Genomic DNA, 27,088 nt, shown 5'->3' with positions numbered 1-27,088 from the left:
CTCAGTCAAGGCAGTGTCTCTTGTTGCCACAGGGCATTTTGCTGTAGGGCAGCTGACACTGCTCTGATGGGAAGGGTCATTTCAGATCACTTTTCCCCTTCCTGTGCCTTGCTCAATCCTTCAGATGTCACTTATCTTCAAGGAAGTGCAGGCTTAAACGCCATGAGCTCCCTGCAAGCCTTTATCTGGCCTTGCTGCACCTCTGAGTCAGCACCAGCATGCCCAGAGTGTTTCCACAGGAAGGAGCAAAGAGGAAGATGGGGTTTTTGGGAAGCAACTGATAAGTCTGGAAATCTCAGGTTTCACACGTCCAGCTTTGAAACCTTGCTAGGAAAAGAAAAATCAAGGAAAAAACCCAAACCTATCACTGGTGCTGAGGTTTTGCTCAATGATGATTAGGTGGTGTGTACTGTCCATTTCAGTATTCGGTATTGGATGCTGGCAGAAGTGAGTTAATTTGCAGTGAGAAGGCAGCAGCCTGGCAGCATCCCCACTGTCCCAGGAGTGAGAACTCTGTGTTGCCATAGGATTTGCCCTTTTCCCCCCCAGACCCCCCAGTTTGGGGGGTTTTGCTGGGCTGCTGCAGCTCTGGTGCTGAAGCCAGGTGGCATTGACAGGTGGCGGCTCGCACGGGGGAGTCGGGAGTGAGGAGAAGGACACAGGCCATGTCCAGGTCTGCCAGCAAGAGGAGGAGCAGGTTTTCTTCTCTCTGGGGGCTGGACACTACCTCCAAGAAGAAGCAGGGGAGGCCCAGCATTAACCAGGTAAGAGGTGGGAGTTTGGGGTGCTGTTATTGCAGGGGTGGTTTGTTGGTGGGCAGAACGCAGATCACACAAAGAGTCACTGGCACAGAGTCATGGTGTTCCTCCTCCCTTCCAAAATCAGGGGCTGTAGCTGCACATCAGGGCACAGCTCCCACCAAAGGGCTGGAATTTGCCCTTTTCTTCAGCTGGATTCTGTTGTTTCTGCATTTCTGCTCCTTCTGCTTTTCCTGCAGGCGCCCTCCCTAATCTCAGGAGCAGCAAAGCAGCAGTGTAAAACACACACAGCTTTGGAGGGAAAAACCCCAAAACAATCCAGACTTGTTTGGTTATTTTTAATTTAAAATGATGAGTGTACAGTGATTTAAATGTAGCTGAGTTTGGTGAAAACTTTCCGAAGTGACAAGAAGCTTTGCATTTAGTTGGGACACTCCCTGTTTTGCTTCAGATTTATAAAAAAGCAGAAGTTGTGCAGTTTCCACCCAGTCACTGCCCAGATCTTTCTCTAGAAAACATGCTCCAGTGTGGTAGGAAGGTGCTTCCCTGTTATTCTTTGCAAACATCCCTAATTACAGCTTTCACTTTTTGAGAGCCATACCTCACCTAATTGCAGGAAATGTAGGTTCTGCCTTTCTTTCTCTTCCCTCGCTTCTTGTGGGGAGAAAGGCTGGGGCCCCACGCTGCTCTGTGCCCTGTGATTTCTGGTGCTGTCTGTTGAAGCAGCAGTGGCTGTTGGTTTTGTTCAGCAGAGGATGATGAGACACTGAAAGTTCACCTGATGTATTTAGAGGCTGAGCAAAAGCCCAGGGCTTGGCTGGGATGCAGCTCCAAGAGCACATTCCCAGTTCCTTGTGCTGATGCTGCAGCATCCCTGTTGCTTTGTATTTACTTGCCCCAAATCCCTTCTCCTGAGCTGGGATCCTGCCTGTGCTGTGTTTTCAGGCCTGTTTTTTCAACCCCCTGAGCTCCCTCCTTTTGTTTTTTCCTTTCAGTGGAGATAATTGCATTCTTCACGCTGCCTCCCCTGCTCCTGCCCCCCTCACTCCTCCACAGCGCAGGCATGGAGGGGGATTCTGTTCCATGTTAAAGGAAATCCATTGTGCAGAGAGTTGTAAAAAGTGTGAAGTTTTGAGGAAGTAGCAGAGTGCCTGAATGCAGTGCCTGAACACATTTCCCTTGCTTGGGCAAAGTGTTGCCTGTTGGGAGCAGCCAGCTGTAAATCCCCAAAAGGCAGAGACCTTTTCCATCCTGCCTGGTCCCTGCTTCGTTTTTGCCAGGTAATAATTAACAGCCCAGCAAGTTGATCCGTGATGTGGAGCTCTAAAACTGAACTTTTCAGTTCTCATTGTTGGGTTCTGCTGCAGCACCAGCCCTGCCTGCCCTGTGCTGATTTGGGGTGAAAGCTGCACATGTTCCTGTCTGATCATTCCTCCTGCACAGGATCCTGTTGGTTTTGGCTCTCTGGCTCGTGCAAGCAGTGTGTTTGGGGATGGCTGTTTGTATTTCTCAGTTTGAATCCTGTTCTGGATGTCAGACAGGCTGTTCTGCCCATGGCATGTACTGTGCACAGGGAGTCAGTTTGTGTTTAAAGCAGATCCCCTCTCTTCTTCCTCAGGTGTTTGGAGAAGGAGTGGATTCAGTGAAGAAATCTCTTGAAGGGATCTTTGATGACACAGTCCCAGATGGCAAGGTAAAACCCCAGCTCTCCAGCTGCCTCCTTCCCCCACGTTTGCAGCCAGTAAATTCAGAATAAAGGAGAAGATTTGCTATTTTGCCATTTCTGAGCATTGGAGCTGCAGTACCACATCAGTTTTGTTGTGGTTTGCCCAGAAACACTGCACATTTCGGTTTTAAATTCAAATCTCTTTCATCCCTGCTATTTTGCTGTTACATTCCTGGCATTCCCAGTAGGCATAGGGTGAAACCCCAGGAGAAGCACACTGCAGCAGTGTGTGGGTGGCACAGGAGGCACACTCTACCCTGCTCAGGGAAAGCTGCAGGTGCCTGTCCAGGCAAGCCTTCAGCCTGGGCTTAGGAGCCAAATGTCTTCTCTCTGAGAGCTCTGGTGCAGCACATAATGCACCAGTCACTGATGGAGAGAGAGGGAGCTGTGTTGGGCTGTTGCCATGATGGATTTTGTCTGTTTAGAGGGACAAAGATGTGGCCCTGAGCAGCGTCCACCAGCACAACCCCGACTGTGATATCTGGGTGCACGAGTACTTCACGCCCTCGTGGTTCTGCCTGCCCAACAACCAGCCTGTGCTGACTGTCATCCGGCCTGGGGACACCTCCAGGGACATGCTGGAGATGATCTGCAAGGTAAACCTGCTCTGGGGAGCTGGCAATGTGTGTGTGCCCCTGCTTGGGCTGCTCTGCACGGGGACACCAGCTCTGTCCTGGGTGGCAAACACAAATCACACTGCAGTGTTGGGGTAGGGGCACAGCAGAGAATTCCCTGCAGCTGGAGCCGACCTGCTGTGGCTGCAGGGACAGCAGGCTGGGGTTTGCCCTCCCCACTCTGGCTGCTGTGCACAAGCCTGGAAGTGCCTTCACCTGCTGCTGCCCTTCACCTGTCCCTGCAGTGGCACCGAGCTGAGGGTGGCACCCCTGTCCCAGCCCCCGGGTGCCCCACACTGTGGTGGTGCAGCCACCCTGGTACCCCAGCTCTGCATCCCTCCCACAGCCCCTTCCCCTCTGCCAGGCAGGTGAGGTGACCTCAGCCAGCCCTTCCCAGGAGCCATCCCTGCTTCCCTGCCCCCAGGCTGGCACTGGGACAGCAGCAGCAGCCCCAGGATGGGGAAGGTGCAATCCAGCCTTGGTGTGTTTGCTGCCTGCAGTGCAGAACCAGACCCAGCCTGGCGTGGGTGGCAGGAGGGGACAAGGGGAAGCTTTTATCTACATTGGAGTGGGGGGGAAGAAAAACCACCTGGATTTCTTTGCCAGATGAAGTATCAGAGAGGTTGGGCCATTAAAAAGAGTTCCATCTCCAAAGAGTTGGGAACTTTGACAAATTAAACACAGGCTTTCAGCTCTGGCAGCTGCATAATGTGTGTTTTCGGAGCGAGCGAGACCTGTCACGTGCCGCTCTGAAAAGTGAGTCTGCTTTGTACAACAACAACAGCAGGAGAAAAGAAAACATTTATTACTATTGAGAGCTCAACTTTGGGGACTTGGAGAGCGCGTTGCATGTGCCTCTGAAGGAGGGAAGGTGAGAGAAAGGCGTTTGTTTCCAGTAATTGCACGGTGCACTCGTCTCTCTGCCAGGTGCGCTGCAGCTTCTGAAAGCTCTGCTTTGTCTTCAGCAAAAGATGACATTTTGGGAGAGAGGCATAACAGGGAAGCTGGATGACACATGATTAGTAATGGTTTATTTTTAGGGTCTATGTTCTGCTTTGGGTGAGGATGGTTAGCTCAGTGGACTGGATCAGGGTCTGGTCTCTCCCTGTGCTTTTGCTGCGGTGGGTGGGGGTGTTTTCAAGAGCTACTTTCTGTTTCTTTCCTTTCTGTGAGAGTTTTCAGCCTGAAAAGCACTGTTCAGATGCCTTTTTTTCTGTAGCATTTAATAATCAATCTCTTTCTTCTGTCTCTTGCATTCAGCTCATTTTCCCCCCTTTAATATCCGATCCACATCATTTCACATCAGTTTGCCATCTGCCATCTGAGAACCAGTCAAGTTCTGGTACAGTAAACATTTCAAGCTCTACATTTCATATAAACCTCCTCATGTTTGTGTGGATGTGGTTAAATCTGTGCTGCTAAACTGAGCTTGATTCTTCTGTTGGAGAACATTCAATGCACTAAAGTGATTGTGGAAAATGTGTTCTTATGCTAACATTGCTGCTTGTTATTATACAGCCAGTTAGGCTTTGGAGGATGCTTTGTGACACTTTTATGATTCAGGATTGGTGGGAGGAGTGTTTAAAGCATTTTTAAAGTGGTTTCTCAAAGATTTCTGCTCAGATGTAACTAGCAACATCACTTGGAAGGCAGGAAAACTCAGTGTATATGCATTAAATTGCTTTCTCTGGCTGATAGGAAATAGTTGGTCCCTTCCAGTCTTAACCATCCTGTGATTCTGTGATGACACTGCTCAGTGTGAAGGAATGTATATGCATTAGTAGCATTTGCATAATGGTATGTCTTAAAATGGAGGAGGAAATCACACTCTGTATGCAGATTTAGGCAGAGCCAGTGTGGGGATAATAACACCAAAACCCAACATGGAGATAATGGCAGTAAAAAACAAGCCCAGATGACTACATGGCATTTTGTCTTTTGCCTGCATAAAAAGTGAGGTAAGAAAGGTTGGGTGGTTTTTTTTATCCCTCACCATTTACATTTTTCAAAGAGACCTGCATGAGGGGCAAGAAGCAGAGAGCCAAGGTGTCAGGGTTTGTGCTCAGAGCCCCTGAGAAGCTGAGCCTGGTGCTCTGGGTGTTTCCTTTGCTTTTAGGCTGGTGTTTTCCTGCTGGGAGAGCTGGGCCACACAGGAGCAGTGGGATGGCCACATTCCTGTGCTGCTGGAGAGCGTGCCAGGCCCTCTCCTTGGCCAAAGGAGCTGGGCTTGTGTGCCAGCCCACCGTGGCACTTGGAGCCTCTGCAATGGGATCCCAGCCCGGCTGTAAATGCTTCTCCTGGAGCACCTCAGCTGAGCTGTCAGGCTGTGCTTTAAACAGGGTTGGCTGCTTAATTTAGTCCAGACCTAGCCAGAGTTATTAGGAGAGAAATAAATAAACCAAGAAGCTGATTTGGACGGCTGAAAGGTACTTTGGGTGGTCCTGAAAGGATATTCCTATCATTAAAGCTGCCCTGTTTCTGCTCCCACCTCCCCACATGTGGATGCAGCTCCCAGCAACAAGAAGTGGGTTAATGGTTTGGTTTTTAGGGCAGCCTGGCTGTGTCCAAATTGCAGGGGCCTTTTCCTTTCACTTCAGTAGAACACCATGGCCCTGTCTGAGACACTTTAACCAGGGTCAAACTTTGAGGTAGACACAGCCCCAGGATGTTAATTAGCTAAATGGGGTGGCTCATGGTCGGGGTTCTCATTCCTGACCTGGGTGGCATCACAGTGTACTGGATTGATGGCATCCGCTTGGGCTGATGGGGTTTGTTGGGAAGAAATGCATGGGGAAGGAAATGCATGGCTCTAAACAGGAGTGTTTTACCCAGTTCTGTCTTCAGCTGGTGCTCTGCCCAGAGCCTGGATAAATTCAGCCTGCCCAGATTGGATAAATTCATCCCAGGTGGCGATTTCTGCCTGCCTGGGCGGGCTGGAAAGCATCCTTTGGGGGCTGCCCTCAGGAGACTTTCGGTCTCCTCTTTGTTTGAGACACCTCTGTGTGTAGGGACAGTTACCTAAGCTGACAGAAAGTGACCCAGGACTCCTCTGTGTCACATCTGAACCTTTAATGCCAATTCTGCTTCCTTTCTTTTCTGGGGTGTTTGTATGTGTGTGTCTGTAAAGACAGAATTACTGAAAACAGCAGCAATCACTGGGAAAAGGAAGCAAGAAGCTTTCCAAAAGAGAAAAGTGAGGGAGCAAGGATATCTCCAACATTCAGCTGTTTTTCTTTTGGCTCTGGATAGGTTTCAGTCATTAGTTAATTAAGTAGGAATTTGCCTGGATTACAGAGGTTGTTCCATTTCAGGTACTCCGTTTCATCCAAGGATAATTTGATTTTTTGGGTTGGACATATTTGAACAGAGCACTGTGCAGAGTGCAGCAATAGATCTGTTTTGGTTTTCCCTCCTATTATTGGTAGCTTTTTTTACTCCTGGGCTAATCCAGGCTTCCCAAAGTGTTTCCTGTTCTTTGGGTGTTTGCTGGAGGGTCAGGATGGGATGTTCTCCACAGGTACATTGCTCATCACCTCAGTGCTGCTGGATCACGCTGGAACTGGAAAAACCAGGCTTTAAAAAACAGGACAAACAGGCAATAGTGCTGCTCTTGCATGAGTTTTCAGATAAGGCATTGTTTTCAGCACAGCCTGAGAAACCCTGGTAATTTGCTGGGGTAAAATGAAAAGGCTGAGGTATAAAAGCCTTTAATAGTGAGATTTCAGAAGTGACAGGGAGGAGAATTTGCCTCCTGTATCTGTGAATCACTTTGGGGTTTCTCATTAGATTCAGTTTAGGAACTTTGAAAGTAACTCCTGGATGATATCCTTTGTGTTTATCATACTTGTAATGTGTTTTGATTACACACTGCATTAACCTCTGCTTAAATCAGCCTTATTAATCATGCTGAGAAAAGGTCATTAACATCTCCCAGACCAAATGCTCTGTCCTCAGCTAATTATAACTAATTCATTAAAATGGTGTGACCTGCTTCCACTGGGATGCAATCCAGGATGCAACTCTTGGCTGCTTCCAGCCAGTGTAACCTGAGCTGCTTGGAATTTAGAGGACAGACAGCTTTTTTTGTGCTTATTAACCTTGCTTGAAATCTGCCACATCGTATTTGTGTGCTAAATTATGAAGACGCTAAAAAAACCCAAACCAAACAGAGAACACCTCTCCTGCTCCATTTTGCTCTGTTAGCAGAACATTTAGTTCGATACCCTTTTATCCAGAGCCATGCTCTGAGGTTTCTGTTCCAGCTTATTGGGCTTATTTCTGGAATGGCTTGGGAGGGAGCAGAAGGCCAGGCCAGCAGAGTGCCCTGGCTGGGTTCATGGATTTTACTGCTGGGGGAGAGCAGGAGCAGCAGGTTTGTTCAGCCTTCAGGCAGGAGGTGCTGCTGTGAGGGCCAGAGATGAGGGAACGCTGCTTTTCTAAGGGCTCCCTTCTCTTGCAGACTCACCAGCTGGACTGCTCTGCTCACTACCTGCGCCTCAAGTTCCTGCTGGACAACCAGATCCAGTTCTACGTGCCAAAGCCAGAGGAGGAGATCTATGAGCTGGTAATGCTGCCCACTGGGCTGCTGAGGTGACACTGCTGTTAATTAGTGTTTATCTGAGTTCTGGAGCACGCAGAATTCTGCTTTTCGCTCTGCAATTGCGGGGCTTTGCAGAGCAGAGCAAATTGGCCTTCAGCAAAGGGATCTCTCCAAAGCTTTCATCCCGTGTTGGTGTCGAGCTCGCATTTGTGTGTGGATGTGTCTGGGGAGAGAGGAGGGACAGCCACAGGCGTGTGAGAGTCACTCTAAGCTACATTGAAGCTTAACTTCTCTCCAAGTTGTCTTTTCCTGTTGTTCGTGTTGTCCATGGAGGTTTACAGACACATGGAGGTTTTACAGACAGCACACTGTCTGAGTTTTTAAGAGGGGGAAGGTACACAAGTTGTTGGGTGTTTTTTGGGTTTTTTCCTGATAGCAAGGTAAAGATTGAGGTCAGGAAGGTCTGGAGTTATGTGTGAGAATATGCTTCCTTAATTGCTTCAGCTGGCTGTTCTCATCTCGCTCATCTCGAAAGCAGACTTCAAAGGAGTTCTGCCATGAGAGATTAAAAAAAAGACCAAACAGGATTAATGTCATGCTTTAGCTCTGTGATTCTACACAGGCATGCTGTAAACCTCTTTAAGGTCCTTTTCATTGGTGGCTGGTTTACTTACAAAAAGTAAAACTTTGCTAGTTATGGAGGTTTTGCTCGTTTAGCAAAGGACTTCTGGGATTTTTCATTAATGCTGTCAACAACAACAACAAATAGTGAGAAAGTGCTAGAGGAGTGCTAGGACTGGGAAGTGTGATAGAGCAGGGGAAAATGAAAGCTCAGAGGAGACAGCTTTTGGCTGTCGTTGTCTGGAAGGACTTTGGGGACTTGTGTTGAGAGGGTGTAGGATTGACAGAGTCATCATCACTTACTGTTTACTCTGAAAAGCTGTAATTAACCCAAAACTCTGTCACTGGGACTGTGCAGGGAGTGGTGGAGATGGGTGCTGCAGGATGGTGTCTGATGTGGGGATATTAAAACACTTTGTATGTTTGCTTCTCATGTTTGGGGAGAACATGGAGCTCCTTCCATGGGGCTGTAACTATTCTGCAATACTGATTGTTGCAGTGCTGATAGAAGCAGGAGATAAAATTACATTTTTATCAGGGAAACCTTTTGCAAATGAGGTCCTCTTCTTTTCTAAAGGAACAGTTTAGTACTGCAGTCCAAAGACTGAGTTTCAAAATGTTAATTATTGCAGATTGCGTTTTTACACGCTCACAGCAGCGTGTAAACAGAATTAATATTCACCTGTGGGCTCTGTTCACCTGGGGCTGTGATTTTTTCTGAACACAAAGGCTGGTTTGTTAGTTCAGTGCTGAAAGGCAGAGGGATTTGAGGCTCCATGGAGGGATTCTGGGCTATTGCCTGGGTGTGAATTTGTGCTGCTCTCCCAGGAAGGATCTTAATGACCATTTCAAACACTTGGGGGCTTCCCTTGGTACAAATAAACATCAAGGTGTGGAAGGTGAAATGTCAGGCTGAGCTATAGCAAACCTGATAGTCTGATAATGAAGAAGTGTGTTTGAGAAACAAAATCACTCCTTGTGATTTTAATGCTGTTGAATAATTGAATTCCTGCAATGTCTTCATTAAAATAAGATAAAGCATTGAGCTATTACTACCTGTAAATGAGGAAAACAGGAACAGAAGCTGTGTTTGTCATGCATTCAAGATGGTATTGACTGAGGGAAATAGATGGGTGCTCTGTTTTGTGCTGGGGGTGGGAAAACACTGCTTCCTCCTCCCTAGCTGTGTTCCAACAGCAGAGCTGAGTGGCACTGCTAATGCCTCTCACACAGGTGGAGAGAAACTGTTTGATAAACAATGACCACAGTCCCTTCTTCTGCCTGTAATTAAAACCCAAAAATCTGTTCCAAACCATTACAATTGATGTGTCCTCCCACAGTAACATATTTTTGTGTTTGTTTTTTCCCCCTCTATTCAGCTGTACAAGGAAATAGAAATCTGTCAGAAAATTACCCAGCACATTCAGATGGAGAAGTCTGATGCATCCTCTGATATTTATGGTGAGTTTTGTGTTGCCTGTTTTCCTGCCTTGTTTTGCTGTTCCTCCCCAGTCAGTTCTAGCAGGTTCTTGCTGTTTACTGAGGTACCTGAAAGGTCTCTTGAGCACAGTGAGAGCAGCACTTGTGACTGCTGAGCCACCCACAGCAGCATTCACCACTCTTTCAAGGGGCACAAGGCATCTGAGTGCTGTGGCCAGGCAGCTCCAGAGGGGCTGTGGGGCTCCTCCTCACCTGCCAGGGGCACCCTCGGTGGGTTCCTGCCTGCCCCATCCTTGCTGAGGCTCCAGGGTGTCCCTGGATGCTCTGGCCCTCGAGGATGTCCCAGGGACACCTGAGCCAGGCAGAGCTGTGTGAAAGGTCTCCCTGTGTGAGTTCAGCAGAATCTCCCATCCCTGTGCAGCTCACACTTGTCAGCTCTCAGGTATTTCAGGTTACAGCCCCCAGCCTGGTGAGTGTGCCCTTTGGCCTGGCAGTTCCAATTCTGCAGTGTATTTTAGAGTTATCTGTGCAAGCTCCCCACAGGAAGCCAATCTGCATCTTTTTGCTGTTTATCTAAATATTCTGCTTTAATGACTGGAATTATTCTGAATCTCCAACTGCTTATTATACAGCTGCAGGCCATTGGAGTATTGAGCTGTGCTGCAAAGCAGTGGGACTGACTGGGGCTTGGATATTGCAGGCCTAAGAAAGAAATGTTCACCAGCCCAGTGATGGTTCAGGGGTCACATTTATGAAAAGTTGGGGCTCTCATAGCATTTCCTGTTTATTCCTTCTTCTTTTTTTCTAAGTGATAAATGAGGAAAACAGTGAGATGCGCTGTGAGATGAGATCAGCTGTGTGAGGTGTGGGATGGAGCTGTGCAGTGCTCTGACCCTGCAGCAGGGAATGCTCAAGGCACCCCAAAAAAAGCTGCCTTTTCTCTCACTGAGGGAATATAGCCAGATGTGGTTTGCCTCTAATTGGCAGAAGGATTTCTGTGGTCTGCATGTGTCTCCGTGTGTGTCTGTGCTGAAATCACAGTCCTGGAGCAGTCTGGGCTGGACAGGGCCTTAAAGATCACCTCATTCTAGCACCTCATGTCAGGGAGAGCTCACCTGGGAACACTCTGTGGCGTTTCTGCTCCCTGTGGCAGTGAGAGGCACTCCTGGAGGGTCTGGCAGTGCTGGATCTCGCATGGGTTGCTTTGCTGATGCCTGAGCACAGATGTTCTCCCCTCTTTGGCTGGCACTCTTTTCTCTTTGCCAGTGAGGGCAGAAATCAGTGAGAATCCCTGGATTCCAGCTGATGGAATGCTGGCACATTCACCAGCAGCTGGTTATGGCGGGGGGCTGAGGGGATTATCTGGAGGTGGGTTTGCTCAAGGCCACGTGCACTCAGAGATGTTTGTTCTCCTGCCATCAGAAGTTTGCAGTGCAGAGAGCAGGCTCTGCCAGGGTCAGCAGCCATCTCTTCCCACCTGTTTGATGGTGATGTTTTTAATGTTGCTGGCAGCAGAGCCAGCTTATGCAATCACTGTGCCTTCCACCCACTCCTGCCCTTCCCCTCGTGTGTGCAGCCCCTGTGGAAGGCGCAGGGGATGGAGCTGCACCTCCTGCTGTCCCCGTGTGTGTGCAGCCTGCACAGCCCCTGGTGAGGTGTTTGTCACTGAGTGCAGGGCACTGCAGCCACTGTCACAGCAGGGCAGGGTCACGTTCTGTCTGTGCAGGGTTAACTGTGAGTGTGAGATTGCCACTGCCAGGCTGGTGCCAGCTGCCCATCTCTCATCTCTTACAGCTGATGACAACCTGTGTAATTGCTCCTTATGCCCTTTCTGCCAGGAGTAACTGCAGGATTTATGGCTATGGCTGAAGGATGAATTCAGGAGTAACCATGTGTGCATTCAGGCCTGATGGATTGAAGCAGGCAGAGGTCTTCTCATGGAGGAATCACAGAATTCTGTGGGTTGGAAGAGGCCTTAAAGCTCATCCCTGCCATGGCAGGGACACCTTCCACTGTCCCAGGGTGCTCCAAGCCCTGTCCAGCCTGGCCTGGGGCACTGCCAGGGATGCAGAGGCAGCCACGGCTGCTCTGGGCAGCCTGCCCACCCTCACAGGGAACAATTCCTTCCCAAAATCCCATCTAAACCTGCTCTCTTTCAGTTTGAAGGCATTCCCCCTCGCCCTGTCACTCTAGCCCCTTGTAAAGAGTCTCCATCCTTCCTGTGGGCTCCCTTCAGGAAAGTTGCATTCCCAAAGCTTCTCTTTTCCAGGCTGAACAATCCCCGTTCTCCCAGCCTTTCCTTGTAGGAGAAAGGGAGCTGGGGCTGCTTGGACACTCTGATCTCCTCCCAGTGGGAGCCTGAGCTGTCCCTCAGCCTGGTTTTAATGTGTGGAGTTTGGTCCAAAACAGAATTTCAGTTTAAAAATGCTCTTAGGAGCTGGTGCTTTGTGCTGACTCCAACTGCAGCCTTGGGCACACTCTGCTGTTCTTCCAGGGTTTTCCAGGTAGGCTTTGTGGTGGTGACAGCCAATAACTACTCTGTTTTACAGCTGCTCTTTTAGTGGAGGGTTCTTCTCTCTGCCAAGGCTGGTGTGTTGAGTGAGCTTCACAAATTCCACTTGATTCAGCCCCAGGAGCTCGCAGGCAGGTTCCAAGTAGCTCAGTAAGTCAGGAAAGGCCATATGCTTCTCACTTCTGAGCTGCCACGTTCTTCCCCCTCTTTCCTTCTTCTTCTTTTTAAATTGTATTTTATTTTTAAATCCTGGATGAAAAAATAACTCTGAGCCATAAGGATCAGCTTGAAAGGAGTCCTATAGTCAGGATAGGCTCCCAGCACATCTGCACTGCCTGGCTGGTGGCTGGTTCCATGTCAAAACAAACTGCTCCCCCCAGAGGTTTGTAAATGTTTTTCTAGTCTCTAGGAAAAGAGAGAGCAAATGGTTGCCTGCACTCATGTAGGGAGTAATGAAGTTTCAGAAAAGCAAATGTTCTGCTTTAGATAACTCTCCACAGTAAATAAACACCCTGCACTTCACTTGGTGGGTGTATTTCCTTTACAGTTGTTATCTCACTGTGTCACCCACAAATGGCAGGAAAAGCCCCCAGCCCAGAGCTCTCAGTCTCATTTGCACTGTTAGAATGAGGCTGTGTCAGCACTTCCACTGCAGAGCTGCTCTGCAGCTCTCTGTGGGCATGAAACGTGTGCCAGGCTGTGCCAGCAGCAGGGGCAAAGGGAAAGGGGCATTTCTACATGAATCTCAAAATGCAGGGGTCAGCACTGTGTTCTAGCAAAGGGAAAGGGGCATTTCTACACGAATCTCCAAAAGCAGGGGTCAGTGCTGTTCTAGCAAAGGGAAAGGGGCATTTCTACATGAATCTCCAAAAGCAGGGGTCAGTGCTGTTCTAGCAAAGGGAAAGGGGCATTTCTACATGAATCTCCAAAAGCAGAGGTCAGCTCTGTTCTAGCAAAGGGAAAGGGGCATTTCTACATGAATCTCCAAAAGCAGAGGTGAGCATTGTTCTAGCAAAGGGAAAGGGGCATTTCTACATGAATCTCAAAATGCAGAGGTCAGCACTGTGTTCTAGCAAAGGGAAAGGGGCATTTTTACATGAATCTCCAAAAGCAGAGGTGAGCATTGTTCTAGCAAAGGGAAAGGGGCATTTTTACATGAATCTCCAAAAGCAGAGGTGAGCATTGTTCTAGCAAAGGGAAAGGGGCATTTCTACATGAATCTCTAAAAGCAGAGGTCAGCTCTGTTCTAGCAAAGGGAAAGGGGCATTTCTACATGAATCTCTAAAAGCAGAGGTCAGCACTGTGTTCTAGCAGGAGGTGTCATGCCCTGCCCCAGTTTGGGGTGGCACATCAGCCGTGCCTCTCGGATTCCTGACTTTGTCCCAAACCAGGGCTCTGTGCAGCTTTGGTCTGCAAACAGCAAAGCCTCCTGGAGTGACCTTTGATGGCAAGAGGACTGGGGGTCTGTTCCAAGGCTTTGCAGCTGTGGTGTCCTCAGATATGTCTGCAGATAAGTGGTGTATGCACTCAGAAATTCAGCTCAGGCTTTTGTTAGAGCCGCTTTGCTGTTGTGAGGGGAGGGATTCCTGCCTGCCCATGGCTGGGACAGCCCAGCCTTGGCTGCAGGGCAGGGGCTGGCACTCCCTGGAAGGGGCTGGGCTCCTCTGAGCACTGCTGGTGTCTCTCTCCCCAGGTTTCTCTCTGTCCTCGGTGGAAGAGGAGGGGATTCGCCGCCTCTACGTGAACGGCGTCAAGGACACGGGCCTGGCTTTCAAGAAAGGTAAAGCACCCCCAGAGCCCTCCCAGCTCAGACAAACACAGGGGAAGGCTCTCAGGGCTCCCTGTGGTGGGATTGCTGCCTCTGGTTGTGCTTCCAGCCTTTGCAGGGAGCATGGCAGCACCTGGGGCAGAGGGCAGCAGGGATGGCCAGGCTGCCATGTGCTCCCAAGGCATGGCTGGGTGTGCTTTAGTGCAGCTTCTCCAGGCTGGGGCCACTGCATTTCCCATCCACTGCCCCCCTTCTGCACAGCTGGGCAGCTGGAACCCACCCACATTCTCAACTAGAACATGAGGGGTGACAATATCCTCATCTCTTCATTACCACTGGTGTGTGCAGAGCCCTCAGAAACACCCTCAGAGCTCTCTTGGTCAGGGTTTACGTGGCCTTGCAGAGCTCATTCAGCTCTGGCCTTGCCCAGAGCTGTTCCAAAGGCTGCTGTGCCCAGGCTGCTGCCCCCTTGGGCTGGTGCTGAGCCTGGCACTGTGCTGGGCCAGCCCAGCTGATGGAGAATGCCCTGGCAGCTGTGTGCCCTGGGCTGGGCATGAGTGGCCAAAGGGGCACAGGGGAGGCAGAACAGTGGTCCGGGAGTGGGGACAGCCTGGAGGTGCACCCAGAAACCCACACAGGTGTGTGTTAAACATGAAAAGACTCTTGCTGTGTCCTGTCCCTCCGCCCTGCAGCATTCCTGGTTAACAGGAGGGATATCCTGCCCAAAGCCCTGGGCAGGGACTGGGGGGCTCAGTGCCACAGGGAGGTGACACCTGTGGGCTCCTGTGTGGACAAAGTGAGGTCAGGAGAGGGTGGTGGGGGTTTCATCAGGGCTCCCCCGGTTTGCTTTTGGTGGTTTTGGTGCCTGCTGGATGTGTGAGCACAGAGTGCCTCCTGCGGGGCTGCAGTGCAAGCGCAGGCACTGGAGCAGCTCAGGGATTGTGGCTGCCCCGAGCTGGCCTGGAAAGGCACCTGGGTATGGACAGCAGTCAGCAGGTACTGGGACAGGATTCCCTGGGGTAGCAGCAGGAAGGCAGGAAACCCTCTGTGCCTCCCGTTATTTACATGCATTGTCTGCATCTCACTGCCCTCCATCAGATGAGATGGTGCATTCCATGTTCAGTCTTACCTCCAATTAACAGACTTCTTTTTCTCCTGGTAATTTTTGTGGTTTATCCTTTTGTTTTTTTCTGTTGGGCTGCCTTAGCAGGGAAGGCATTCCTTATTGGAATGGGAGCTCCTTGCTTGCACTGAGGTAGACATGAGGCTTTATCCCAAAGGATCCGAAACAAAGGCTGCAAAGAGTAAATGGAGCCCCAGATCCAATGTTTATGGTTGCAGGCCTATTAGTGTGCTGCTATAATGCCACAGAATCACTAAGTAGAATAAATTAAATAATGTGAAATGCTTGACTTGCCTTGTTTTGTCCCTCTTTCAGCTATGATTTTACAGCCCATTTACTTTGTAGCTGCTCTATCCAGTGCATGTGATTCTCCCTGAAACTGCACACCACACTGGGGTTTCTGGGCACAATTACATGCATTTAGGGAGATCTCCATTTTCCTAAGGGAGCTCCTTCCTGCAGTGTGGATCAGTACTCTGTCTCCTGGAGGGTTCATCCAGGTTTTCAGGTCCATGCAGGCTTTCAGGGTGCCAGCACATGGCAGGGATGGTCACCCCTGTGCTGTAAATTCCAGCTCTCATCCCTGTAAAGGCAAGGTGGAGATGGGGCTGGTCCAGCAGCCGGGGCTCTGGCACTGCTGTGCTGCTGCCTGCCTGCCCCAGGGGTTGTTTGGGATTAATTTTGGGATGAAACCCCTCTGCACTCGCTGTTGCTGCTCGGGGAAGGCCCAGCTGGCCGTGGGGAAGGTCAGGGTGGCTGTGTCACCTGGGGAAGGTTAGGATGGCTGTGTCCCCTGGCAGGGCTGCACGCTGCCCTCAGCATCCCTGTCAGGGCAGTCAGCTGCTTCCTGCACATCCCCTTCTCCCTGGGGTGCTGCTGCTATAAATACCTGCTGAAGCTGGCTGGCAGAAGAGCCAGGACTAGCTGGGCAGGGCTCAGATCTGCCTGCTGAGCAGCCCCGTGCTGCCATGGCATTCAGGAAGGGTCACTGTGGGGCACAGTGGCTGTGCCATGAGGAAAAAGGCATCAATTGCTGCTGGCAGATTGTGAGGGATGTCTTGGTTTGGCAAGACAGGTGTGTGTTAAGGAAGGCAGGAGTCCCCCCTGAAATGGAAAATGTAAACCCCCTCCCTCCAAATTGCTACAAATTTTAAATTAAGAGGCTCTCAGGCAAAAAATATGGGAGTAGGAATAACAGTTCTGTACTAGGGAAGAAAATAAAAAGATAAACCATGCAGTACACTAGAACAACACTGCCAGAGTCAGAACCCAGCCTGACACCCTGTGGGTCAGGGTGTTGGCGGCAGTCCCATTGGAATTGTGTCTCAGCCCTCCTGCAGTGTCAGGGGTGGTTCTGCTGGAGCAGGGATCCTGGAGAAAGGTGTATTCTTCCTTTGAACATCCAGTGGAAGAGGCAGCTGCTGTTCCTCTGGGCAATCCAGTGGAGAAGCCGTGCTGGTGTTCCAGAATCTCCAGATCATATCCAGGTAGCAATGCTTGGCTCCTCCTTCTGGGCTCACATCTCCCAGTGGGATGCTGTAGCTCTTACCAGCCATGCAGGGACATTCAATGGCTGTTATCAGCAGATGTGGTAAAAAAAGGCAAATAGAATACATCTTGCCTTCCAGTCTGGGACAAGGGGCTCCCTGGGCACTCTGCTCTTAGGGTGGCACTGGAGCAGACCTCACCAGGTCCATCACACCTCAGTGTCACTGCAGGCATTAATGATCATGCCCAGCCACCAACACGAGTGTGAGCCGTTCCTCTGTGTCACAGGGCTGAAGGCTGGGGACGAGGTGCTGGAGCTGAACCAGAGGGCTGCAGAGGAGCTGGACTCGGCGCTGCTGAAGGAGGCGCTGGCGCAGCCCGCGCTGTGCCTCACCGTGCGCACCCACCCCGAGCCAGAGGAGCCCCAGAGGCTGGCACAGCCGCCCCCGCGGCGCCCAGAGAACCCCCCCGAGCCCGGGGACAGCGCCCTGCCCTTCGCTGCGGGCACCCAAGGTACGGGGCAGCGCACAAACCGCTCGGGGGCTTGTGCCCTGTGGGGCGGGAGGGAGGGCAGCTACAGCCTGAGCTGGGCACGGGGTCCTGGCACTCACAGGGGTACCCTTTATTCTGGCAAAGACATTTAAAATATCAGCACCAGGCTGGGCTTACCTGCAGGGTGTTGTATTTTCTGAGTATTTCTGTTGTGTTGTCTGAGTCCCACAACGAAGGGAGGAAGGAATGATGAATCTGACTCTATGTTCTTAGAAGGCTAATTTATTATTTTTATGATGAATCTGACTCCATGTTCTTAGAAGGCAAATTTATTATTTTATCATCTATATTATATTAAAGAATGCTATACTAAAACTATACTAAACTATATTAAAGAATAGAGAAAGGATACAGACAGAAGGCTAGAAAGGTACTAATGAAAACTCGTGACTCTCTCTCCAGAGTCCAGCACAGCTTGGCCCCTGATTGGCCAATAATCAAAATAATTCACATGAAACCAATGAAACAACGACCAGTTGGTAAGCAATGTCCAAACCACATTCCAAAGCAGCAAAACACAGGAGAAGCAAATGAGATAATATTGTTTTCCTTTTTCTCTGAGGCTTCTCAGCTTGCCAGGAGAAGAATCCTGGGCAAGGGGATTTTTCAGAAAATATGACAGTGACAGCAGTGTGTAAAAGTTCTCAGGCTCCCAGCTCTTGGGCAGGCTGTCTGACTTTCTCCTTACCAGAGAAATCTCCCAGGTTCAGTGTCTTTGGATCTGTGACTGAAGTCCTGCACTTAGTCAGTTTTTATGTACCAAGTCATTCACTGATACCAGCTGGTGACAATCTGTGCCCACTGGACCACAAAGTAAGTGAGAAGCGTTCTTCTCAGCTTTTCTGGGCAGTCTTATTCACAATTTCAACATCAAAATGCAGTTTTGCTATGGTAAATGATAATGTATATTCATGATCTGAGTAAGGGCAGTTGTCAGTCTATCATGAGGGAAACAGGAAAAGAACATTTTTGTCCTGGCTATATATAGGATTGAAATAGCCAGCAGATGCTTTAGCCTCATAGTTGGAAATCATCACAATTCAGGAGCTGAGTGGATGTTCAGGGATTGTAGCTGAGTCTGAGGACAGGTGCTGGATGTAAGGCATAAGCTGTGACTCGTGATTAACCTTCTAAAGGCAGCATAATGTGAAGTGATAGCTCATTCCAAACACAGCTTAGGGAAAAAATTGCTTTTAAACAAGGAATGTGGTTCTCATTGCTCAAATTCTGTGACTTAATGAAATTTCGTGAAGTAAATGGTGGAGATGATGGGAATCCAAGGAGGTAAGGTGGCATCAGCACAGGCACCCCACATGCTGGGACAGTCACAGACCCAAGTGATCCAACCTCTGCTCCCTGGGACAGGGACAGGAAGGGCTGGAGCTGTGCCAGGGAGGGCTGTGCTGGGTATTGGAGGGTGCTGGCACTGCCCAGGCTCCCCAGGGCATGGGCATGGCCCCACAGAGCTCCAGGGATGCTCAGGGTGGGATTGTTGGGGTGAATGTGCAGGGCAGGACTGTATGATCCTTGTGGGTCCCTTCCTGCTCAGGAGATTCTGTGGCTCTGTGATTCTCCCCCTCTGGGGTCAGCCAGGAGCTCAGGGGCCCCGTGTGTTTGGTGAGACACACAAATCACTCACAGGGATGTTTTAAACACCAAAATTTAGGGGTTGACATGTGCAGGTGATCCCAGAGCACAGTGCCATGGGGAGGGACATTCCTGCTCACCACACTGCCCTGCTGGCAGATTAATCTGCAGCAACTGGGAATTCAGTTTGGTTCCTGAATTTCTACCTGCTCCTCTAGATCTGAACACACAAGAGGACACTGGTTGTACCTCTTGCTTCAGTATTTTGGGATCATTTAAAATGCAGGAGAAATCAGTGGAATTAAGAATTAGGTAGTTTCTAGGTAATCAAAATTGTTCTGAGCTGAGACTGGCTCTGGGGAGTGTGATATTCATGGGAAAAGAGAGAGCAGGAAAAGCTTCCACACAGCTTATTGCAAATCCTTCTGAGGGGACTGCTAAGGGCAACCTCGTGTAAGATGTGGACTAAACCTACCCAGGCAGCTCCAATTCAACATTTTCATTAAATTCTCCCCTTTCAATTTTCATGGAAGTTTTCCCAGTGAGGCTTTTGTGCTGGAAAATCGAGGTAGTCTTGCACATTTTCACAGCTGGCCACAAGGTGCCCCCATTTGCTGTTCAGCAGCAGCTTCTCACAAGCCTCTTGTGTTTGTGATGGTCACAGAAACCCTGAGTGCTGGGGGCTCAGCTTTCCCTGGGCTCAGTGTCTGCCCTGGGAGCAGCGAGTGGGAATTGGGATTTCTGTGCTCACACAGATCTCCCAACACTCACATTCCTCCTGGAGCTTTGGGCTGGCATCTGTTCCCCCCAAAAACAAGGGGGATATTTCTTCCAGCCAGCAGGAGGAGTGCAGGTGTCCCTGGTACATGAAATAATTTGGGATGGCTTAGGCCCAAGTGGCAGTGAAATCAAGGCTCTGCACCCAAGTGTGTGACTGGGAGACAGCTGATCTTCCCCTCCCATTTCCTTCTGTGTTTTATTGAAGCTTTTCTTTTTCTGCTGCTGTGCTTTATCAGGGATCCATTACCTATGTGACATTTACAAAGGGGTCTCTGCTTGTATTTGGGGTATTGTGGTGTTACCTTAGATTTTTGTTCATCTTGGATTTTTGTTCATCTTGGATTTTTGTTCTTGGCTCCACAGCATCTTGCAGAGAGCAGTCAAGTATGAAATACCCACTGACCTATTTTTTTGTGTCCTTGTTGGTTGCAGCTCCATGCTTTCTGCTGGATGCTTTTTGATTTCTGGGACACAGATTGAGTCTGTGGCTGAGGAACCGCAGCCCCACCAGCAGGGTGGCAGTGCCAGTGTCACACACAGCACCTGTGGGCACAGAGAGACACACACCTCATTTTTGTGTGAGGCAAACTATTTTGTGTATTTTCAAAATATGGAAATTTTTTAATGAAAATACTTTTTGGGGTTTTTTTTGAGGAAGCTGTCCTGGTGCCTTGCTGCTCAATGGGAGGTGCAGAGGAGCAGAGCAGGGCTGTGTTTCACTCTCTGGAGTGTCTGCCAGAGCTCCTGTTAAATCTGACATCTCTGCAGCTGCCCTGCACATGCTGAGCTGGGGGCTGGAGGTGCAATTCAGCTCTGTGGCCGTGGTTTCCTCAGTGTGTTTGCTCAGCAGCTTGTTCTGCAAGTGACCTTGGGTTTGTGTCTGATTGATGTGAGAGCTGCCATCCTGGGCACCGTGGCTGCTTTCCCCATGGAGCTGCGCTGCCTTTGCAGAGCCACAAGTTTTGTTCCTTCCATCTCTTTCTGCTTTTCCCGGCTCTGGTTCTCTCCTGTAACACAGCCTGCATACATTTGGCAGAGGGGGATTAGCTCTGGTTGTGTCTGGAGCCCAGAGCAGGTTTCCCTGATTGCCTAAAAGGATCAGTGGGGTCTGTGTGCCCTCCCCACGAGGAGTGTGCTGCTCCCCTGGGTGCAGGCAAGGAGAGCTGGAAGCTGGAGCACAGCCTTGGATCTCCCCACACCATCAGGAAGGTATTCTGCTCTTGGAAGGGATTGGGGATGGGATTGATACCATCAGGAAGGTATTCTGCTCTTGGAAGGGGGTTGGGAATGGGATTGATACCATCAGGAAGGTATTCTGCTCTTGGAAGGGGATTGGGGATGGGATTGATACCCAGATTTGTTTGTTTCACTCCCTTCTTGCAGTGTGGGACACTCTCTGAGGTTTAGGCTTTGCCTGCCCCTGGGTTTTGGAAAATTTTAGCATGGGGGATAATGTGAAGCACATAAATCTCCATGCAGAATGGAAAAAGGCTGAAAAAGGAAGTTCCCCCCTGTTTGGGATGAGTGTTTGAGTCTCCTGGATAGGAGCAGGTGGGTGTTTAGGGAGTTTGCTGTTTTGTGGCTCAGAGAGCAGCCAGAGGCTGGAGTTATTGACACACAGGTTAAATCTGTGCTGTGAAACTGAAACAAACTGCTGCTGCACTGTGAGAACAGCCACTGGTTTTATTCCATCCTCGTCCATCACAGCCCCCTTGGGCTGCATAATTTGGATTTCAGAACCAGCTGAGGCCAGCAGTGACCCTGATTTCTTCAGGCTTATTTTCACGGGGCTGATTTCAGACTTATTGTAGCCCAGTTCTTGTTCTTGATGTGACAATTCCGGGGCACTTCCTGCAGCAGCCACCGGAGGGCTTTGGGATAAAATTCCATTTTCCATCCCCAGCTCCCCAAATTGCTGCGGTGCTGCCTCGCCCTCTGGCGGCCTCTGCTCCTGCACAGGAGGCAAGGCTGGTGTTCCCGATTTCCCATGGAAATGAATCCCTTATTCCGGATTTCCCATGAACATTAATCCCTCATTCCCCATGGAAATGAATCCCTTATTCCCGATTTCCCATGGAAATTAATCCCTCATTCCCCATTTCCCCATGGAAATTAATCCCTCATTCCCCATTTCCCCATGGAAATGAATCCATCCCCAGCATCCCAGGGTGTATGCTCCTTTCTTAGCTCAGTGTTTCAGAGCTAACCAGAATTCTTCTGCAAGGAAGAAAAAGAGGACATACTGTTTTACTGTGGATTTATAGGTGACATGCCACCTTAAATACAAATTTAATCCAAGACACCATTCCCTAATAGCTCCTGTCAAAAATGGTGCATTTAATGACAGAGCCTCTTCAGAGAGGCTTAATGACTCTGTTGTCATAACAGGGCCATTCCCTGGCAGCATTTGGATTAGGGAAGCTGCTGTAAAGCTGCCCAAATAGATGATATTGGGGTATTGGTATTTTTATTATGTATTGATATACAAATTCATTATATAGCAGTATATAATATTGATATATATAATCTATATATTATTATATATCAATATATTATATATATTGATATTATATGTTTATTTTATATATAAACATATATTTTTAATTATATATTGGTATTTTTGAAGCTTAGGCACTGAGGTGCAGGAATCCTGGTGTGCATTTTGTGTTAGCAGGGCGCACACTTGCAGCTTTGTGCTGCAGCTGGCAGAGCTTGCCTCAGGATATTTATTCCCATAGCACTGAAATAAATATATAAATAGTAAGAAATAAATGTATGGCAGCAAGGAGAGGTACCACACATTGTGGAATTATCATTATTCCTTGAGTTACACCAGCCCTGACAAGTGGAAGCAGCAGTCATGGGAAATTGTTGCCAAGTGCTGGGCTGGGGCTGAAGCTTTCCATGATTTTCCAGACCTTTTAGCCCCAGCACTTTTGCTCCAGTGATAGAAAACTTGCTTCTATTGTGCTGGTTGTGGCCACAAGTGGAGTTGTTTGATGGGCATTGGTCACCCTGTCCCAGGTGTGAGGGGCTCCTGTGAGCTCCCTCTGTGCTGGGGCACACACTGGGTCTGACCCCTTTTCCTGCTGCTTTTTTGGGTTTCCCCCTCTCATTCCTGCCTGTCCCACAAAGGCAGCGAATGGCAGTGGTCAGAGGAAGGAAAGCAGCACACCGACTCTCCTGGCAGAGCTAAATGAGGATGCCCAGAGCAGAAAGCAGGTGATGGAATGATGCTGACAGAAGTGGGCTGGGAGCTGGCAGCTTTTCAGGGGCAGGAACGTGCAGCTTTATGGCACTGGCTGCATTTAACAAGCAGCAGATCAACCTGCTCAGGGCCCTGCTGGCCAGAGACATCAGGAACAGGCTGGGCACACGTGCTGTGTGTCTGCTCCTGTGGGAGATCCCTGTCTGCCGGCTGAAAGGGCAGGGAATGGGTTAAATGCAGGAAAAGGAAAAGGGGTGGCTTAAAAGTAAACTGAACAAATATTATTGCCTTGGTCTGGGCTGGGAAACAGCTGCAAGGTGCATTTCACACCGTGAGAGAAGGGAAATTAATTGCAGTGGAAAAACACAGTCTGGCCCGTGCAAATTAAGGCACATAGCACTTATTTTCTCTGGTTTTTTAAATGGACACCTTGAAAATTCTTTTTCACACATTAATAGGGAGAGCTGATAGTGAGATTTGATAAAATCTGGGCAAGGCTCAGAAAACTGAACTTGTTATAGAGAAAACACTTGTTCAAATAGATTCTGTGTTGCCAAACAACCCCTCCAGGCACACCTTTTTCCAAGGTAAGCCCTCCCTTTTCAGAAGAGGGGCCTGAGCTCTGAGCTACCTTTTATGTCCTTTCCATTTCATCAATGCTCAACTTGCCTCCATCCCAGCGAGCAGAATATCTTCTGAGGTTATTTCCAGATTTCTGAACTCTGGGTTTTCCAGATTATCTCTGGACATAACAAAGTGGGAAATCTTGCACAGTTGTGCAATTTATTTTTAATAATGGGGTCTAAAAACTTGCTTGTACAGCAGCTGAATGTTGGGTTCCTGAGTCGTGGAAAGGTCTAAAGCTGGGTTTGTTTCCTCAGCAGGTGAGTGTGTCAGGTCAGCAATGCAGGAATCACCGTGTGCCACGTGAGCCAGGGCAGGCTGGCCAGCCCCAAGTTCCCATGTGAAACCAGTGGGGTGGAAAGCTCCTTGGCACTGCTCAGCAGCCAGGCAGTGCAGGCTGGATGTCAGGATTTCAGTGTGACATTTTAGCCTTATCTCTGAATCTGTGCTTGCCAGGGAAATGAATGATGTCTGGTTGTGACCTGTTTGTTTGTACACCTGTGCTGCGCGCCCTCCTCGCAGGTCGCCCCTGGGTGTTGGTGTTCCATGGGAGCTCCACGGCTGCTGCAGGGTTTCCTGGGGGTTTTGGGGAGCTCTGGCCGTGCTCTCACCCCTGTGTTGCTCTGGCAGGGCACTCCCTCTGCAGTGACCCCGACAGCTCAGCCGAGGTGGCCCCGGAGGAGGCGGAGGCGCAGGACCTGGAATCATCGGACGAGGCGGAGAAGATGAGCAAGGTGAGGAGCCTCAATTTCCTCCTGTGCTGGGAAAACGCTGCTTTTACTGTGGAGATGTCTGTGGATGATCCCAGATGGGATCTGTGAAGGTGTTTTGGATGATCCTGGATGGAACAAACCACAGCTTGGTGGTGGCACATCACCCACTGCCTCTTCAGCAAGATCCGTGCCCTTTTTCCAGGGTGGGCTCACATCTCCAGTACTGTGATAATGTTCCCCACAGTTTGTAAATGGGCTGGTTTGTCACCTCCATCCCCACAGCAGCTCCACTAAACCACGTGGATTATTAGGATTTCATATTCTTTCTTGATTGCTAGGCTTAGGACAAAGGTAAATTAAACTGTGTTTCCTTACAGCAGTAGCATCGCTCTCGTGCAGGTGTCTAGCTGCAAACTAATCACAGCCAATCCACCTCAAACCGAAGGAAAACTCTGCAGGTACAGCTAAGAGCTTGTGCAAATGGGTTGCTAATTGCCATCGATTCTCCGCAGGGGTTGGTGGTGACAGTAGGTGACGATGATCGGTGGCTTCTGAGGCACAGTCCAGCAGATGATGGTGATTGCTGTGAGGTATTTGTGATATAGGTGATGCTGAGGGCTTGCAGCTGTTCTCCTCCACATTAATGGTGTAATGAGAATTAATCTCAGGCTCTGGTGTTTCCCCTCGGTTTTTCTGTCCCGTTTAACCGAGCAGTGAGCTCTGGGCTGGTGCCTTGCAGGGAAAGGAAGGAAAAGACCTTGGCCCCTTGTTTCCTGAGCCCTTGTGGCACCCCAGCCCGGACTCGTGTCCTTGGTATCCGCACAGTGCAAGGGAAACGTGAGCTGCTCACAGGGAACGGGAATACACTTTGTTTCTAGCTTTTATTGAGGAACAGCTTGTGAGTACACAAAATTTCTTCTTCAGTCAGGGGCCATCTTGTTGATACTTTGGGATTTTTAACTTTTTTGTTGTTTGGTAAGTGGAAGTGTTTGTTGATAGTTTAGGATTTTTAACTAAATTTCTTCTCCTGTAAGTGGAAGTCTTTGTTTGAAACTTTGGGATTTTTAACTGTAATTTTCTTCTTTAGCAAGTGGAAGTGTTTGTTGATAGTTAGGGATTTTGAGCTGTAAATTTTTTCTCCAATAAGAGGACGTGTTTCTTGATAGTTTGGGATTTTAACTGTAAATTCCTTTTTCATTAAGTGGAGATGTCTTTTGATACTTTATGATTTTTAACTGTGAATTTCTTCTTTAGTAAGTGGAGATGTTTATTAATACTTTGGGATTTTTAACTGTACATTTCTTCTCCAGGAAGTGGAGGTCTTTTGTTTGAAACTTGAGAATTTTTAACTGTAAATTTCTTATCCAATAAGTGGAGATGTTTGTTAATAGTTTGGGATTTTTACCTGTAAATTTCTTCTTCTGTCAGTGGAAGTGTTTGTTGATAGTTTGGAGTTTTAACTGTAAACTTATTCTTTAGTTAGTGGAAGTGTTTGTTTATAGTTTTTGAATTTTAGCTGTAAATTTCTTCTCCAGTAAGTGCAAGTCTTTGTTGATAGTTTGGGATTTGTAACTGTAAATTTCTTGTTTAGTAAGTGGCGATGTTTGTTGATAGTTTGAGATTTTTACCTGTAAGTTTTTTCTCCAGTAAGTGGAAGGGTTTGTTGATACTTTGGGATTTTTTAACTGTGAATTTCTTCTCCAATAAGTGGAGGTGTTTGTTGATACTTTATGATTTTTAACTGTAAATTTCTTCTCCAGTTAGTGGAGGTCTTGGTTGAAACTTTGGGATTTTTAACTGTAAGTTTCTTCTCCATTAAATGGAGCTGTTTTGTATGATTTTTAACTATAAATTTCTTCTCCAGTAAGTGGAAGTGTTTGTTGATAGTTTAAGATTTTTAACTGTAAATTACTTCTTTATTAATTGGAGGTGTTTGGCATTAGTTTGTGATTTTTATCTGTGAATTTCTTCTCCAGTAAGTGGAGATGTTTCTTGATACTTTGGGATTTTTAACTGTAAATGCCTTTTACATTAAGTGGAAGTGTTTGTTGATAGTTTAGGATTTTTACCTGTAAATTTCTTCTTTAGTTAAGTGGAACTGTTTGATGATAGTTTGTGATTTTTAACCATGAATTTTTTCTCCAGTAAATGGAAGTGTTTGTTGATAGTCTGGGATTTTTAACTGTGAATTTCTTCTGTGGTAAGGGGATATGTTTGTTGATACCTTGAGATTTTTAACTGTAAATTTCTTATCCAATAAGTGGAGATGTTTGTTGATAGTCTGGAATTTTTAACTGTAAATTTCTTCTTCAGTAAGTGGAGGTGTTTGCTGATAGTTTGGAATTTTACCTGTTAACTTCTTCTTTAGTAAGTGGAGGTGTTTGTTGGTACTTGGTGATTTTTAGCTGTAAATTTATTCTCCAACAAGTTGAAGCATTTGTTGATACTTTGTGATTTTTAACTGTTAATTTCTTCTCCAGTAAGTGGAGATATTTGTGGGTAGTTTGTGATTTTTAACTGTACATTTCTTTAGTAAGTGGAAGCATTTGTTGATAGTTTGAGATTTCTAATTGTAAATTTCTTTTTTAGTCAGTGGAACTGTTTATTGATACTTTAGGATTTTTAACTGTAAATTCCTTTTCCAGTAAGTGGAAGCATTTGTTGATAGTCTGGGATTTTTAACTGTAAATTACTTCTCCATGAAGTGGAGATGTTTGTTGATAGTTTGTGATTTTTAACTGTCAATTTCTTCTCCAGTAATTGGCGATGTTTGTTAATAATGTAGGATTTTGAGCTGTAAATTTCTTCTTTAGTAAGAGGAAGTGTTTGTTGATAGTTTGTGATTTTTAGCTGCGAATTTCTGTATTGAGTGGAGGTGTTTGTTGGTATTTGGGGCTCTCTGCCTGTAAATCCGTGGGATTCTGCCGTGCTGTGAGCAGAGCAGCCAGCACAGCTCCTGGCTGCTGGGGTCCCTGCTCTCCATGGGCGTTCCTGGGGCTGCTCAGAGCTGGAATTGCCTGCACAAGGCACAGGG

The 27,088-nt window shown here is 48.2% G+C and overlaps 1 protein-coding gene across 6 annotated transcripts in view; it reads left to right on the top strand.

The window, feature by feature from the left end:
- The window catches only part of TIAM1 (TIAM Rac1 associated GEF 1), a 141,281-nt gene that overhangs the window by 94,094 nt on the left and 20,099 nt on the right, over positions 1 to 27,088 (top strand). For all 6 annotated transcript variants that reach the window (XM_074530570.1, XM_074530606.1, XM_074530580.1 and 3 more), the window contains 8 exons: positions 618 to 764; positions 2,377 to 2,451; positions 2,910 to 3,080; positions 7,558 to 7,662; positions 9,639 to 9,720; positions 13,905 to 13,991; positions 16,879 to 17,103; positions 23,972 to 24,075. In XM_074530570.1, the coding sequence (XP_074386671.1) occupies positions 618 to 764; positions 2,377 to 2,451; positions 2,910 to 3,080; positions 7,558 to 7,662; positions 9,639 to 9,720; positions 13,905 to 13,991; positions 16,879 to 17,103; positions 23,972 to 24,075 (996 nt within the window). The remainder of the gene's footprint in view (positions 1 to 617; positions 765 to 2,376; positions 2,452 to 2,909; positions 3,081 to 7,557; positions 7,663 to 9,638; positions 9,721 to 13,904; positions 13,992 to 16,878; positions 17,104 to 23,971; positions 24,076 to 27,088) is intronic.

Source organism: Zonotrichia albicollis, chromosome 2, assembly GCF_047830755.1.
Source record: "Zonotrichia albicollis isolate bZonAlb1 chromosome 2, bZonAlb1.hap1, whole genome shotgun sequence".
In the NCBI taxonomy this organism is placed as follows: Eukaryota; Metazoa; Chordata; class Aves; order Passeriformes; family Passerellidae; genus Zonotrichia; species Zonotrichia albicollis.
Note: the sequence above shows the minus strand (reverse complement) of the source record. Positions and strands in the feature narration are given on the sequence as shown.